Below are 17,877 nucleotides of genomic sequence, written 5' to 3'. Positions count from 1 at the left end.
TGTGAAAGAGGCCTTGTCTTGCGTAATTATTAAAATACAATGGAATGCTTTACATAGAGCCATGGAAGTTCAGATAATGCTGTGTCCATTGTACACACTAATGATGTAGAGTGGTGAGGAGCCACCTGACACCTATTCTGGCAGGTGGGGACTAGAATAGATGCCCCAACCCATCTCCCTCTGGTCAGGATCATATTACCTGAGAAGATGATCTAGAAAACAAAAGGAGAGCAGGAACAGGAGGCAATAGATAAAACATGACTTTTTAAAGCAGAAAAGTTGAGAAAAACAACATCATGACCTTTGCCTTGCTATGATGGCTAGGGAGTAAAAAGGAAATAAACACATGCAGTCACATGAAGTTAGATACTGTGCTCTCAAATATCTTCTGAGCACTGTCAGCCTGGGACCCAGTATATGGGTCTGCCATAGCCCAAGCTCACTTCCAAGGGGCAGAAGCAATCTCAGCCCACAAATGTTGATTGACATCTCCCCTCAACAAGGTCTAGACCAAGCTTGCCCAACCTGCAGCCCATGGGCCGTATGCAGCCCAGGATGGCTTTGAATGTGGCCCAACACAAATTCATAAACTTTCTTAAAACAGTACGAGATTTTTTCGTGATTTTTTAAGCTCATCAGCTATCATCAGTGTTAGTGTATTTTATGTGTGACCCAAGACAATTCTTCTTCTTCCGATGTGGCCCAGGAAAGCCAAAAGATTACACACACCTGGCTCTAGACCAAGATAACCAGGTCAGCAGAGAATCTAGGATTCCCTTCTTCTGCCACCTGGGTTGTGTTAAGAATCAACATTTCCTTCAAAAATGATCACTCTACCTAAAAGGAGTGTGGCATTTCCCCAGTGAACCACAAGAGGATAATCTTCTCAAAATAACCAAATAAGCACACTTAAAAGTAATAGAAACATTCATTCAATGCAAAGCAGAAAGTACTTTTTTTTTTTTCCAAGACAGAGTCTCGCTCTGTAGCCCAGGCTGGAGTGCAGTGGCGCGATCTCGGCTCACTACAAGCTCCGCCTCCCGGGTTCACGCCATTCTCCTGCCTCAGCCTCCCGAGTGGCTGGGACTACAGGTGCCCGCCACCACGTCCAGCTAATTTTTTGTATTTTTTTTAGTAGAGACAGGATTTCACCATGTTAGCCAGAATGGTCTCGATCTCCTGACCTCGTGATCTGCCCGCCTTGGCCTCCCAAAATGCGGGGATTACAGGCGTGAGCCACCGCGCCCGGCCTTAGTACTTTTTTTTTTTTTTTTTTAAACAGAGGATAATGTTAACGGAAATTGTGTAGTCAAGAGTTAAAATCTGTCCAAAATAATCTGACCAGATAGTTATATAGTTAGGCTACATTCTATCAAGAAACATAAAGGAATAGAGATATTTTAAATGTTGTGATATTCCTTATTTATAATCCCCTTCATAGTACTTTTCATACTGTACTATAATATAATGTATCTGTTTACTTGTCTGTATCCCCCTCTAGGCTGTAAGTTCCTTGAAGAAAGAAATCACTGTCTCCCATTCTCTCTTATAGTAGAAGTTAGCACAGAGGTGCCTGGCATATAGGTGGCCAGACACCTATTCAAACCCTGTAGAATGAATGCTTTTACAGCTAGTAAACAGACCAAAGCCCATACCCCATATCATATGCTGCATATTGTCAATAGAAATACTGGAGGAGCAACTGGGAAGCAGGCACTCAGAAATTTTTTTTGAGTGGTAAAGAGGGTCCTGATCTTAGATGCTTTCAGTCAGAGCTGCAGTATACAGTTGGATAGGTTGTTCACTGCACAAGGTTAACCAGCTAAGGGCACTAATTGGGGCAGAAAATCCAGCCTGTATTCTACTTGACAAGCCATCAACTCCAACACCGCTCTGTATCTGCCCACAGGAAGCAATGCCTTTTTTCAAATTCCTACAAAGGCCCTGTACAAACTTCAGATAGTCTTGATTTAAATAATGACAGAGTAATAATGTCTGACAGGTTACATCTCAGGAGCAAGAAAAATTGCCCTACCAATCTGATTCCACCAGAGAGTAAAAGAAATAGTGAAGACTGTCTATTCTTAAAATGAAAACACTGAGGTTGGAGATGGTTTTTCTCTGGATTCTCAACACAGGGTGATGTGCTTACAAAATAATTTTTTTTAAATAAAAAAGACCCACATAAGGGAGCCTCTGTATTCAACTTGATCCCAGAATATGAGTTACAGAATCAGAGATGCATAAAAATCTGGAAGAAACCTTAAAGTTCATAGAATTCCATCGCTAGAAGGAACTTTAGATATCATCTGGTCCAAGAATCTTAATTTTACAGATGAGGAAACCAAAAAGATCAGGAAGATTATGTGATTTGCCTGTGGATGGTTAGCAAAGCTAAATCTAGAACCTGGTTGTTTTCTACCTCTCAATCGAACACTCTTTACCACAGCTGGTTGGACTTGACATCATTATAATCAACTAAGACTGATTGATTGCGCACCCACTGTGTGGGAGAGGCTGACATGGACTTGGTTTCCATCAAGGGCCTAGCAATGAGGTTGAGAAAACAGGAAATCCAAGCATCAAAAGATAAGTAATAATATGAGATGGCATATGAAGCAAGGTTTAGATTCCAGTTTCCCAGTGGGAGTGGTGACACCAAGGTGAGTGATGGGTGTGGGGTGGAGTGCCCTCGTATCCACCCACCTATGCGTCCTGGTTCTGTCTGGAGGCACCAGGGCCAGGTGACAAAACGTCCAGGCGAGGCCGCAGTAGGGCCTAAGGTCAAAAAGAGCAATGCTGAATCCTACATCCTGGGGCCCTCCTGACACGTAGCTTAAGGCTCTGGGCTCATGACCCACATTGTAAGGATGAGTGGGGTAAAGCCTATCCACATCTGGGCTGTGAACTCCAGAAGCGGGGGACCGAAGCAGCTGTGCATGAAGACCGCAGGGAAGGAGGAAGGGAGCCGAGGAGGCCCAAGAGCGGCGGGCGACCTGACGCCATCCTGCCCTCCCAGCCAGAGGGGCAGGGGGGAAGCCCCGCGCGCGGCGCCGGTGCAGCCCGGGCTTCCGGGGAGGCGCGCGCGGCCGGAGGGCGGGGCGGGGGCCGAAGCACCGCCTACGTCGGGCTGCGTGACAATGGGGCCGGCCGCAGAACGCAGCTGCGGCGGCTGCGGGTCTCGTGGGGGCGGAGCGGTCGCCGCTGCCGCCGCAGCTCGGGTCGGGATTTGAAAGATTAGAAACTCCGGGTGGAGAGGGCGGCGGCGTTGAATGTGTGGCGGAAGCGCTGGGGGTCACGGCTCCGCGCGCCGCCGGGCAGCCGGCGGCGTCTCCACAGCATGAATTACCCGGGCCGCGGGTCCCCACGGAGCCCCGAGCATAACGGCCGAGGCGGCGGCGGCGGCGCCTGGGAGCTGGGCTCAGACGCGAGGCCAGCGTTCGGCGGCGGCGTCTGCTGCTTCGAGCACCTGCCCGGCGGGGACCCGGACGACGGCGACGTGCCCCTGGCCCTGCTGCGCGGGGAACCCGGGCTGCATTTGGCGCCGGGCACCGACGACCACAACCACCACCTCGCGCTGGACCCCTGCCTCAGTGACGAGAACTATGACTTCAGCTCCGCCGAGTCGGGCTCCTCGCTGCGCTACTACAGCGAGGGTGAGAGCGGCGGCGGCGGCGGCAGCTCCTTGTCGCTGCACCCGCCGCAGCAGCCTCCGCTGGTCCCGACGAACTCGGGGGGCGGCGGCGCGACAGTAGGGGCCCCCGGGGAAAGGAAACGTACCCGGCTTGGCGGCCCGGCGGCCCGGCACCGCTATGAGGTAGTGACGGAGCTGGGCCCGGAGGAGGTACGCTGGTTCTACAAGGAGGACAAGAAGACCTGGAAGCCCTTCATCGGCTACGACTCGCTCCGCATCGAGCTCGCCTTCCGGACCCTGCTGCAGACCACGGGTGCCCGGCCCCAGGGCGGGGACCGGGACGGCGACCATGTGTGCTCCCCCACGGGCCCAGCCTCCAGTTCCGGAGATGACGACGATGAGGACCGCGCCTGCGGCTTCTGCCAGAGTACCACGGGGCACGAGCCGGAGATGGTGGAGCTTGTGAACATCGAGCCTGTGTGCGTGCGGGGCGGCCTCTACGAGGTGGATGTGACCCAAGGAGAGTGCTACCCGGTGTACTGGAACCGTGAGTAGCGGGCCGGGGTTAGGGCAGGACGGGCTGCCCCTGCATGGGCCGATGCGCACCGGTGTGGGTTTGGGACTGGTCGCCGCGAAGAGGGAGGCGCGTGAGGCCTGGCGTTTGGCTGGGGCAGGATGGAGATTGAGCAGGGAGCGTCGGCAGCTGAAGGGTAAACGAGCAGATGGCAAAACCCAAGCTGCCTGGGGTCAGGAGGACTGGATACCTTCGGGGGTAGCGCCTCCTGGGTGAGCCGGGTCCTGCTGCCATCCCCTGGAAGTGATCCAGGACCGGATCCGCAGCCCGAGGTTTAATTTCGTGATCCTACCAGCTTTGTCCACCTGGGGATCTGGTTCTGTCTCATTTACCCTAAACAGCCTATGATTTAAATAGCGGCACGTCTTCTGGAGTAGGAAGGTTTGAGAGGATCTGCTCGAGAATCAACAGCTTAGTTATGGATTCAGGAAAAGTAAAAGAATCCCTGGAGGGAAAGGAGATAGGTTGTTCCCACTGGGTGTGTTCGGAGAGGTGGAAAGCACTGCGTGAAGCAGCTCTGGCAAGTGGCTCCGCTCCCTCGGTGGAATACTGGATTCTGTCTCTTAGGTCCTCATTTACATATTTTTGTGTTTGCATCTTAACCTTGAAAAATTACCATTTCTATGCCTCGTCTTCCTCATTTGTAAAAGGGGAGAAATTGTACCTACCTCACGGGATTGTTGTGAAAGTAAATTAGAAAATATACCTCAAGGGCTTGGAACTATGGTTGGTACTTACGTGTGATATGAGTGTTAACAGTATTTATTAGACAACAACACAGATGGGTTTATAGTTAGAATAGGAGGAAGGTGACCGTAAATATCTGCCAGTGCATGCAGCAAATATTACGTATGTAATATATAGGAGATATTCAATAGTCACAGAAGTTACTGACCACCAGTATTATAATAGGTAATATACACTTTTAATTTTCATGGGCCCAATGCCCTAACTCAGATGTCTTCATTGATTGTCACAACCTTTAGATCCTCCATACAACACTCTGCCCTCTATTAGATGGATTGATGACAGCTTCCTTTCTGTATGTTAGGACCTTACCATCGGCAGAGCCCATCACCTTTATCTTTGTACTCTGATAGGGCCTAGTGCAATACATATTCAATAACTAGGTATTGAATTGCATCAGTGATTCTGATAATGTTAAAACATTCATATGTTAAGCATGACTTACTAAGATAGCAATTCCAACATGTGTCAAATCACCAAATAAAATAATAGGAAATTTAATTTCTTACTGCACATTAAGATGATACTAAAGGCATTCATTACCATTTTTATAAGGTCAGATTTAGTGAGATCTGTTACATCATTCACTTTTTTAGATTATATACTCACTAAAGGCAGGGTATGTTTATATTCATTCAGTTCTTTCATATTCAGAATATTTATATGTGCATAACGGTACTCTTGTGAAGGCATTAAGAAAGATGGGGAAAAGGAAAATCCTTACCCTTTCAGAGCTTCCCACTCGGTGTTTCCTTCAAATGACTTAAACATAATCATAGATTTTTTTTTCCTGAAGATAGAAGTACCAAGACTTAGTGGAGTCAGAAAGTTGGATAAAAATACAGGGTATCCTTGGAGAGGGGACGGAAACCAAGAGATGAATCTTACCCTTAGATTAAACTGAAGTATATTCACCAAGAATACTGTGTGCTCTCTTGGTTTTTGATAAAATTGTTAATGCCTGCGTGGTACTTCACTGTTTACAAAGTGATTTTTGACATTCATTATTTTACAGTGATAGCAAATTAATACCAACATTATATACATGAAGAAATGGGCTCAGCGAAATTAATGAACTTGTCCAAGGTCACTTAGCTAGAAAGTGATGAAGCAGTTCATTCATTAGTCTAGTGGGGAAATACAGTGCAGTATGCAAAGAGCTTCTGACCCATCCAAGGGTGAGGGTATCAGGAAAGCATCCCAGAAAATTTAAGACAGAGTCTTACAGGATGAATTTAATGAAGCAGAGAAATAGAGGGAAGGGCATTCCAGCTAGATGGGGCACATACACAAGGACACAGGTCTGAAACTGCGTGGCATTTTAAGGAAGTGAGGTCTACACCTGCAGGCACTGTGACACATGAGGTGGGTTTGGGCTTTGACCAACCACAGAGACCGAAGTATGTGAGGGATGGTGTTTGGTCAGGGACAGGATGGAGATTGTGAAGGGAGCACCTGCACATGAATGGCGCATTTGGGACAATAGCTGGAAAAGAGACAGGGTAGATATGCAGTGCTAAGGAGTTTGGCCTTTATCCTGCGAGTAATGAGGAACCAAACAGTAGAAGGTTCTTTATACTTACATGTGATTAATGACAATGCAAAAGTTGAGCTGGAGAGTTGGAAGCAGAATATAAGTAGAATGCTAGTGTCATAAATCAGGTGAAAACTGGTGGGAGCCTACAAAAGTTAACCTAAAGGTAATGTGGACTTACCTTTCTCCAATCTTCTTTCCTAAAGCAAATAGCCATTAGGCCAATTATAGCTTATAACTAGCATAAGAGCAACACCTATTTTTATCTATATTTTAGCATTTTCTAAATAGTTCTCTACAAGGTACAATCCTGTGGATGTCCAAGCCCTAGTATAAGCTATAATAAAAACACAGTAGTGCTTTTTGTCTATCCTGTAATTTGCCATTTCTCACAAAATCTCATATAACTTTAATTGGTTTCTTAAGTCTCTGTGTGTAAGTTTTCACACTTTCTAGGAGGGTCCAGTCCCCGTATGGGTTCTTCAGCCTTTCTTCAAATAGAAAAACTCATACTATACGTTGCAGCTTTTGACCTTGCCCCCATTTTACTTTTCCTTTTTAGCTGTTTTGGAAACTGTCTGGTTAGTGGTAATAAAAGTGTTTAAAAAAAATGTCCAGTGAGTTCCTATGTAGAATGGTGGTATGAATCCATTGGCCATTTAGATTTTTGTGGCCTAATTTAGCCCACTGCATCTGGGTGTCAAGGCCAACAAGTTAGCTATACCTATTCTAAAAGAAAGATTTTATTTTATTCTTCCTTTTGAACTTGACTAGCAGATAAAATTTGAACTAATTTGGGGTACATGAATCAGAAAGGAGAACAGAATTTGTCTTCTATTAATGAGGAGCAATATTATTACATATGAAAAAATATCGTAGTAAACATTTTTGTTTTATTGTATGTTTAGATATTCTCCTGGCTGCATGTGGACATTTTAGATAAAAACTAATCATTGCTGAGTAATGGTTAAGTGAACTCTCTTGTTTGCAGTGTTCTTCCTGTTTGTACTCACTTCATAGACTTGTTTTGAGGATTATTATATGTAACATCCTTATTACAGTGGTTGGCACGTTGTACTAGGTGTTAACTATATGTGGGTCTCACAAAAACTATACACCTTATTTTTAGTTACATACAGGTTAGTAAGGTTAACCAGTGCACAGTTGTTGAGTGCCCACAATTTCTTGTTATTACTCAGTACCTCATCAGAGGTGAAAGAATGTCTGTAAGGAACATTGGCAAGAAAGTGGCCAAAGCATTCAGTAATAGCAGATGGGAAGGCATATGGAACATTCTAGAGATATTTCATGAGCTTAGAATAATTCAGCAATTCTAGGCCAGGCGTGGTGGCTCATGCCTGTAATCCCAGCACTTTGGGAGGCTGAGGTGGGTGGATCACCTGAGGTCAGGAGTTCGAGACCAGCCTGGCCAACATGGTGAAACCCTGTCTCTCCTAAAAGTACAAAAATTAGCCAGGCGTGGTGGCGAGCGTCTGTAATCCCAGCTATTCAGGAGGCTGAGGCAGGAGAATCACTTGAACCCAGGAGGCAGTGGTTGCAGTGAGGCGAAATTGTGACACTGCACTCCAGCCTGGGCGACAAGAGCAAGACTCCCTCTCAAAAAAAAAAAAAAGAATAATTCAATTCCAATGGCAGTGATGTGTGCAGTTTGCACTAGGGAGTTGTGTGATTTCTATGCATTGACTAAACTAATAAAGTTATTTAATTGACCAAATTTTTATATGTAGTTTCCAGGAGTCTTAACTATAAACCACAGATTTCTTCTTTCCCCTCTGTCACCCACCACCTTCTGGTATACTTATACAGCCTACTTGCATTATTGTAATTTTAAACCATTTTCAGTTTCAAATGCTTTAGAAATAGACCTGTTGTTTTTGTGGTATATTGCAACAACGGGAAGATTATATTACCAATAAAATGAGATTAAAAAATTAGAGCTTTTCCCTTAATTACATAATGTTTACAAACTTGGTGTAGATGTGACCATGTTATTCATAATAACAATCCTTTGTGTGGCACAGGGCATCATGGGAAAATAATGGAGTCCCGGGGGTAGAAGGCACTCTTTTTTGACCAGTTTCTGTCTCCAATAAAGCAGGACTATAGGGATCGTGCCTGACCCTGAAAAAGTGTTGGAGACTTTTATCTTTTACTCTTTATAACTGTGTTATTTCCCACTAGCCTGGACTGGAAAGCAGCCTTGGACTGCATTGGAACCCTGACTGCTCGGTTTACAGTACCAAGGCCCCAGTTTTCTGAGAACCCACCGCATCCTAGATCAAGTCTGCTTTAGAGTGCATTTTAGAATGCACAGTGACCTGCTAAAACAGAAAAAGGATGTGAATGGATAGTGACATGTATGGATGGCAGGACTTGGCACCTGACCATGGCATTTGGGGCTTCTCTTTCCCTTTGAAATGCACCATTACTTTAAAAACGGATCTAATATCAGTTATTGATTCACCTTACGTATGGCCAAAATGTTATAATGCATGTTTTGCAAGTGCTTTATGCAAATGCTTAGAGCAATCAGTGTGGTTTTCTTACCCCTGTCAACCACCTCTGCTTTTCTTTCCTCTTTTACTGTTTTCTTATAAAAGAGACCTTGAGTATGCTTCTCTCTTCCGAATTGTATTTTGGGTCTTTTATCTCCATATAACTCTTTATAGTTTGTATTTTGCTGAGAACTTTGATGTCTGGAACCTACAGTTGATCCTTTTTTGTGGAGAGCAAGAAAAATCTGGATGTGCTGGTCAAGGAATCCTCTGAGAATTATGGACACTGGGGGAGGAAAGTGGATGTCAGGGAGGAGAACTAGAAGGAGAATGTATTATTCACAGGAAGCCTAAGATGAAAAATATTGGCAAAAGAGATTGGGAAATAGGTAGTTATGGAATTCCTAATAACTAGGGAATCTGACCTAAGACCTTTGTTTTTTCATGAGTGTAGTGGAATTTAAACTGTGCATGTTATACAAAAAAAAAAAAAAACAACTGTCAGCATTGATGAAGGGTACAGATATACAGAGTCCCTTCTGTTTTTCCACAATACACTCTAAAAGTTCAGTTAAAAAGTAGAACAAGGAAAAATTTTTTTATAGTTACTGTATATAATCTACAGTTCTACTCTTTTGGGTCTACATTGGTAAAGAAAAATCGTACCCATAACAAGTGTTGAATCACTGACAATTGAGTAGATTACTAGGAAGAAAACCACAATGCAGATACTTTCTGATACTCCTAGATTAGGAGACAAGTGAAATTCAAGGTGGTAAAAAATTGGAACTTGCCTGTACCAGAGAACTGAAGAAAAACAGTAGCAAAATTGATATGATTGTGTAAAAGTAATTATATTTTATGTACGCTTTTTAGCATCAACAGATTGTGAACAAGATTGAATTATACATTCATTAATTTTTTTTTTTTTTTTTTTTTGAGATGCTCTGTTGCCCTGGATGAAGTACAGTAGTGTGATCTCAGCTCACTGCAACCTCTGCCTCCCAGGTTCAAGCGATTCTCCTGCCTCAGCCTCCCTAGTAGCTGGGAGTACAGGCATGTGCCACCATGCCTGGCTGATTTTTATATTCTTAGTAGATGTGGAGTTTCACCGTTTTGGCCAGGCTGATCTTGAACTCCTGACCTCAAGTAATCCACCCACCTTGGCCTCCCAAAGTGCTGGGATTACAGGTGTAAGCCACCGCGCCCGGCCTTTTTGTTTGTTTTGAGATGGAGTTTCACTCTTATTTGCCCAGGCTGAAGTGCAATGGCGTGATCTCAGCTCACTGCAACCTCTGCCTCCCAGGTTCAAGTGATTCTCCTGCCTCAGCCTCCCAAGTAGCTGAGATTACAGGCATGCGCCACAATGCCTGGCTAATTGTGTATTTTCAGTAGAGACAGGGTTTCACTATGTTGGTCAGGCTGGTCTTGAACTCCTGACCTGAAGTGATCTGCCTGCCTCGGCCTCCCAAAGTGCCGGGATTACAGGTATGAGCCACCATACCCTGCCCATTAATGTTTATTTTAATGTCTTACTACATTAAGCTATCTCTAGATAATATTTATAATCATTGCTCTGTATGTTTAAATAAACTCTTGAATGACTGCTGGGGGTCAGGTCACCCTTTGGAAATGACATTGTTATTGGTACTTCTGTATTCCAAGACCTCAGATACTGGAAAATCCTTGAGAAATACAAATTCCATCTGAATGGATGGCTTTTCCAAATAATGGAGAGTTAAGCTTTTATGTGCTAGAATGTAATATTAACTATATGAATGGAAATCTCTCTGATATTACTAATTGTCTCTGGCTGCTTCTCAGTGGACTATCTTTCTGAACATTGATGCAGGATATCCTTTGAGAAACATGATATGGGACAAATAACTAGTTGTACTATGTTAAAACTTTTTTTTTTTTTTTTTTTTTTTTTTGAGACAAGGTTTTGTTCTGTCGCTTAGGCCAGAATAATGTGGAGTGATCATAGCTCACTGCAGCCTTGACCTCCCAGGCTCAGGCAATCCTCCCACCTCAGCCTTCAAAGAAGCTAGGTCCATAGGTGCACGTCACCATGCCCAGCTAATTTTTAAAATTATTACTTGTAGAGACATGGTCTTCCTATGTTGCCCAGGGTGGTCTCAAACTCCTGGGCTCAAGCAGCCCTCCTGCCTCAGCCTCCCACAGCGCTGGGACTGCAGGGATGATCCATCACACCCAGCCTTATTAAAACTGAAGATTTTAAAACACGTGCCATGGAATGCTCTGCTTTATTATTTTTATTATTTTTGAGATGGAGTCTCCCTCCGTCATCCAGGCTAGAGTGCAGTGGCGCCATCTCGGCTCACTGCAACCTCCACCTCCCAGGTTCAAAAAATTCTCATTCCTCAGCCTCCCAAGTACCTGGGATCACAGGCCAGCGCCATCACGCCTGGCTAAGTTTTGTATTTTTAGTGGAGACAGGGTTTCACCATGTTGGTAAGCCTGGTCTTGAACTCCTGACCTCGGGTGATTTACCTGCCTCAGCCTCCCAAAGTGCTGGGATTACAAATGTGAGCCACCGCTCCCAGCCTCTGCTCAGTAATTTTGGATGATGCACAGGGAGCAGAGTCAGAATTACTTCTAAGCCTTAGTGTAGACATTTAGTTAAATGCAATCCCACTCTTAGATTTTACAACTTACTGCAACTACTTAATAGCAACTTTTAGTTCATATTTTATTGGCTGAGTCTGTTATTCTCATTCTGTAGAATTGCTTCTAACTAGGCCCAGGGTATCTCATGTGTACCTGACACACCTACTTAGACCTTCAGTAAAACTTGCATTTTAACATCTGGTATATGTTTCAACATTAAGTGCACCCAAGTTTGTTTATTTTTTAAACAAAGTCTTTGCTGTAAATCAAAAGACAGTTATAGGAAAGAGAGAATCTACTTCAAACCAAAGACGTTGTTGAGCATCCAAACTGAGGAAAGAAAGCACAGTGTGGTTGCTGAAGCACTTTCAGCGACTCATATTCTTCCAATGTGGCTATCTACTGCTGAAATGAACCTTTCTTATATGGCTAACACCATATGAGACAAGTGTACCTGTCTGTAAGGTTTAGGAAAAGATACTTGCCTTTGCTTAACATTCTCATTGTATAGCCAATCACTATTATGCTTCTTATTTAAGATTAGCACAAGTTACCCATGATTCCGCTCTTTGCCTTTCACTGGAAAACATTAGGACTTTATATTTTAGAATATCTGGTTGGATATAGTTGCAGTTTATTCTTTCACCTATTTACTGTTTTGCTTGTTATGCTATTTTGTGTAAACTACATTATCTATTTGTTTTGGTAGGGGAGAAAGGTGCAACTATGTCTCATGTATAGTGAATGCCCCTAATCTTGGAATACTGGGTTGAATCATTTGGAATTCTAATTGCCTGTCAGGATTCTCCCTTTTATGGAAAGACCTACAATCCATCAAGAAGTATGATAGGCCACGTACAAATGTTGAGCCCTGTAAAAAGTAAAGTAGAAGTTCCTCTTCAAAGAGTTTCCTCCCCATCTAATTAAGAATAAAGAGTAACTTCTCTTAGAAGCAAAATTTATTCAAAGACCTGTGCTAACTTTCTTAAATATCTGCTAGCCATAATAAAGAAATCAATGTACTTTATGTTCTTAGATCCTACAATTTAGCCTAAATATTTGCCCTCGCATGCTTATACTGGTCCAAGCAAGCATTAAGTCATAGCCTGTTCCTCTTCCTTACTTGAAGGTGTTTTTACTTTTCTCAGCATTCCACAAGTTACTTCCTCCTTCCTTTGTTGTCCTCTGCCTTTGCTTCTTTTAAAAAGTTCTAAGTTGCTAGCCAATTAGGACAGATACAGAATATGAGGTCCCGTTCCAGCCAGTAGAAACCAGACACAGTAGTAAGGTGGACGCGTCAGGTTATAAATGACCCTGTCTCCTTTGTTTGGTGCACTCTCATGGCAGAACTGCTGGCAAGTGTACCCTTTCTGCAGAAAGTAAAAATGGCCTTGCTGAGGAAATTAAATTTGTGTTCAAGAGCTATTTCTTTACTGTACCGAGGAACAAGCTTTTCTAACAAACATGGTTTACAGCATTTGTTTTCAAATCACCACTCACCTTACCACAGCTCATCAGTTTCATCTCTGCCACCTCCATTTCAATTCTTACTGGTTTTTCTAGGGAGGCAACATTGTTTAGTGTTTGAAGAATGTTAAGGACCACTGGATCCAGACTTGGCTCAAATCCCAGCTCTGCTGTACACTGTGCCCCTGAGCAACTGAAATTCCCTGTGTCTTAGTTTCTTCTTCTATAAAACGTGGATAATACTATCTACCTCTTGTGATTGTTTTTAATAGTTAAAATATTTAAAGATCTTAAAAATATCCCATGATGAATAGTAAGTTCTATAAAACTGTTAGCTATGATTGTTTCTCCATCTTCCTGCGTATTCTTCCAAATTTCCAACCCGCTTGACATTCTTGGCTCTCCTGTTTCAATTTGTAGTCTGTTTCCTCACTTGGCATATTCTTGGCCTGCCATCTTGATAATCAACTCTCAAATGGGCACAGCCCTAGATCCTCTGTAACTGTTGCCTACCTTTATGAGAAGCTGTGATTTTTGTCTGGTCTCTCAGGCTCCAGAAAGATTGGTGCTGTCTTGAGTTCTCCTGGCTTGGACCTGGGAGAAGTTCACCAGTCATTCTCTTACAAATCTATTGCCTATGGGAGAGGAGGAATTTTTTCCCATAAAAGCATTCTAAATTCTTGAGCATCTGCTTTTGTTGGTATGCAGATCCTGTCACCAAATGTGAGAGATACCAACTTTATCCCCAGAGCTCATTTAGACGACTCTCCCAGCTACCAGGATTTTTGATAAAATAGAGAACTTTACAGTTTTCTAAAAGACTGCTCAGTTTTCAGTTAAGGCAAAGCCAGTAATGTTCCTGTTTTTTTTTTTGTTTTGTTTTGTTTTTGCCATGCCGGCAAGAAAAAAATGGCCCACAATTCTTCTTATGATGGAGACCTTAGCATGAAAACTATGAGAGAATCCTCTTAATTGATCTGCAGTTAAACCAGCAGTAGTGGGGATGGCAGCTAGGTTCTGGCACTTAGTGTAAAATCTAACAGTATAAAATAATCTTGAATCTCTCTTTAGTCAATGGACGTGACAGCCATTCCTTATCCAGCACTGGCAATAAAAACCATGTGGGAACAGATACGCAGATCTTTGTTGTCAAATTCCCTTAGTTTGAATCCTTGATTTACCATAGTTATATGCCTTTGGGCAAGTTATAATCTTTGTGGCCTAATTTATTTCTCCTTTGTAAATGGGGATCATTCCTGCTTCCAAGAGTTATCATCAGGTGATTATTATTATTTAGATTTAATTGAAGTTCATATATGCAGAATGCTTAGCACAGTACCTAGGTCAATAAGCGTTAGCTAAGCCAGGCTGGTATATTTGCTCTTTAAATAGAAGCCTATCTTCTGGGAATTAAAAAAAAATACATGGTAAACCTGTTGTATTTGGGGTTGGGGGGAAGGGTGGAAAGCTATGACTCTATCAAAATTTCTTCAGCCTATACTTGATAACCATATATACACGTACATACACACATGTACTATATATATTTTCATGTACTCGTCTTAAAACTACTTAATCACTCCAAGAGTTCTGGGAGTCACAGTGAAGTTTCACACTTCACCTTAATTCCTTCTTTGAACTCTGAGTTTGAAGAAAATGTAGAACTTTCTAGCTAAGATGAAGACAACGGAATACTCTTCAGCTTCTGATTGCCTCTGTTGGATTCTGTAGTCTGCAGAATGGCAACCTGTGTTGTTAATTTCTAACACTTTTGTGTGACCAGTAGTTTGCAGATTTAATTGAGGAAGGAAGATTGTTAAAATACAGATTCTCAGATCTTATCCCTGGAGATTTGGTACAAGAGATCTGAGCTAGGTCCAGACAATCTTCCTCTTTAATAGAAGAAATTCTGTTTACAAGGGGTTCGAAGACCTTACTTTGGTAATTCTGTTAGTTCATAAACCCCCTAGTCTAAATGGCCAGAAGCTGCCTCATCTTCACTCGTTTTCACTTACACTCTGAGAATTACCAGTTCAGTCAATCCAAGGTTGCATTTCAAGAGATTCTAGGGGAGTTAACCTTCTTCTGGCAAATTGGTAGTTTTATTTAATCTCTTTTGTTCTTTCTACCTATGTATTGCCACTCTGTCCTTCTAATTTAAAACTTCTGTATCTTATTGATCTGTATTATTTTGTCAGTGAGGAGAAGGATAAAGTCTCCACTATAATTGTGGATATAGTTAGCCTGGATAAAGTTATATTGGTTTTTGCTTCATGTATTTTGAAGCTCTGTTTTTAGATGTGTATACATTTAGGATTATTACATCCTTTAATGAAATACTGCCTTTATCACTTTGAAATATCCCCCTTTATCTCTGGTAATGTTTCTTTTGTTGAAGTCTACTTTATTTGATACTAATATAGCCACTCTAGATTCCTTTTGATTAGTATTTGCAATTTGTATCTTTTCCTGTCCTTTTACTTTTAAACCTGTATGTGTCTTTACCTATCTGTTGGGTCTTGCTTTTTAAAATTCATTCTGACAACCTCTGCCTTTTAATTGGCATTTTAGACTATTTACATTTAGTGTGATTAATGCTAAGTTTGATTTTAAAATGAACATCCTGCTACTAATTTTCTATTTGTCCCCTTTGTTCTTCATTCCCTTTCTTCTCTTTTCCTCCCTTCTTTGGGATTGGATTTTGTTTAATGATTCTCTTCTATCTTTAATATTAGTTTTTAGGGATACTTTTTCGTATTTGTCTAGGTTTGTGTTCTCTGAGTTTTTTTGGTTGGTTGTTTATTTTTTGAGACAGAGTCTTGCTCTGTTGCCCAGGCTGGAGTGCAATGGCACAATCTCAGCTCACTGCAACCTCCACCTCCCAGGTTCAAGCAATTCTCCTGTCTAAGCCTCCCAAGTAGCTGGGATTACAGGCGTACACCACACTTGGCTAATTTTTGTATTTTTAGTAGAGACGGGGTTTCACCATGTTGGTCAGGCTGATCTTAAACTCCTGACCTCAGGTGCTCTACCCACCTCGACCTACCAAAGTGCTGGGATTATAGGCATGAGCCGCTGCACCAGGCCTTTCTAAGCTTTTTGAATTTCAATTACGTATGTATGTTAGATCATTTGATATAGTTCCCCAGCTCATGGATGCTCTATTCTGTTTAATTTTTCCCCCACTCTTTTTTTCTTTGTATTTCTATTTGCATAATTTTTATTAACTTATTTTCAAGTTTACTGATTCTTTCCTCAGCTGTGTTGATCAAAGGTATTCTTTATCTGTCTTACCATTTTTCTAGTTTCTGGCATTTCTATTTGACTCTTGTAGTTTCTATTTCCATGCTGAAATTTCTTATCTAATTATACATGTTGCTTACCTTTTCCACTAGAGCCTTTAGTATATTAATCATAATTATTTTAAGTTTTCTTTCTTTTTTTTTTTTTTATTGATCATTCTTGGGTGTTTCTCGCAGAGGGGGATCTGGCAGGGTCACAGGACAATAGTGGAGGGAAAGTCAGCAGATAAACAAGTGAACAAAGGTCTCTGATTTTCCTAGGCAGAGGACCCTGCGGCCTTCCGCAGTGTTTGTGTCCCTGGGTACTTGAGATTAGGGAGTGATGATGACTCTTAACGAGCATGCTGCCTTCAAGCATCTGTTTAACAAAGCACATCTTGCACCACCCTTAATCCATTCAACCCTGAGTGGACACAGCACATGTTTCAGAGAGCACAGGGCTGGGGGCAAGGTCACAGATCAACATGAGCCCAAGGCAGAAGAACCTTTCTTAGTACAGAACAAAATGAAAAGTCTACCATGTCTACCTCTTTCCACACAGACACGGCAACCATCCGATTTCCCAATCTTTTCGCCACCCTTCCCCCCTCTTTCTATTCCACAAAACCGCCATTGTCATCATGGCCCGTTCCCAATGAGCTGTTGGGTACACCTCCCAGGAGGGGTGGTGGCCGGGCAGAGGAGCTCCTCACTTCCCAGTAGGGGCGGCCGGGCAGAGGCGCCCCTCACCTCCCGGACGAGGCGGCTGGCCGGGCGGGGGGCTGACCCCCCCACCTCCCTCCTGGACAGGACGGCTGGCCGGGTGGGGGGCTGACCCCCCTACCTCCCTCCCGGACGGGGCGGCTGGCCGGGCGGGGGGCTGACCCCCCCCACCTCCCTCCTGGACGGGGCGGCTGGCCGGGCGGGGGGCTGACCCCCCAACCTCCCTCCCGGACAGGGCGGCTGGCCGGGCGGGGGGCTGAGCCCCCCACCTCCCTCCCGGACGGGGCGGCTGGCCGGGCGGGGGGGCTGACCCCCCCACCTCCCTCCCGGCCGGGGCGGCTGGCCGGGCAGAGGGGCTCCTCACTTCCCAGTAGGGGCGGCCAGGCAGAGGCGCCCCTCACCTCCCGGACGGGGTGGCTGGCCGGGTAGGGGGCTGAGCCCCCCACCTCCCGGACGGGGCGGCTGGCCGGGCGGGGGGCTGACCCCCCCACCTCCCTCCCGGATGGGGCGGCTGGCCGGGTGAGGGGCTGACCCCCCACCTCCCTCCCGGACAGGGCGGCTGGCCGGGCAGAGGGGCTCCTCACTTCCCAGTAGGGGCGGCCGGGCAGAGGCGCCCCTCACCTCCCGGACGGGGTGGCTGGCCGGGTGGGGGGCTGAGCCCCCCACCTCCCGGACGGGGCGGCTGGCCGGGCGGGGGGCTGACCCCCCCACCTCCCTCCCGGACGGGGCGGCTGGCCGGGCAGAGGGGCTCCTCACTTCCCAGTAGGGGC

The 17,877-nt window shown here is 44.4% G+C and overlaps 1 protein-coding gene across 6 annotated transcripts in view; it reads left to right on the top strand.

Annotated features, from left to right (window-relative positions):
• Positions 1 to 291: 291 nt before the first annotated feature.
• Positions 292 to 17,877, top strand: part of DDHD1 (DDHD domain containing 1) — a 114,627-nt gene continuing 97,041 nt past the window's right edge. The window contains exon 1 of one of the 6 annotated variants that reach the window (XM_008957059.4): positions 292 to 4,181. In XM_008957059.4, coding sequence (XP_008955307.2) covers positions 3,341 to 4,181 — 841 coding nt within the window. In that variant the 5' untranslated portion in view covers positions 292 to 3,340. The remainder of the gene's footprint in view (positions 4,182 to 17,877) is intronic. The other 5 variants (XM_008957061.4, XM_003831704.5, XM_008957060.4 and 2 more) reach the window with 5 other exon arrangements.

Source organism: Pan paniscus, chromosome 15 (assembly GCF_029289425.2).
Source record: "Pan paniscus chromosome 15, NHGRI_mPanPan1-v2.0_pri, whole genome shotgun sequence".
Lineage (NCBI taxonomy): Eukaryota > Metazoa > Chordata > Mammalia > Primates > Hominidae > Pan > Pan paniscus.
Note: the sequence above shows the minus strand (reverse complement) of the source record. Positions and strands in the feature narration are given on the sequence as shown.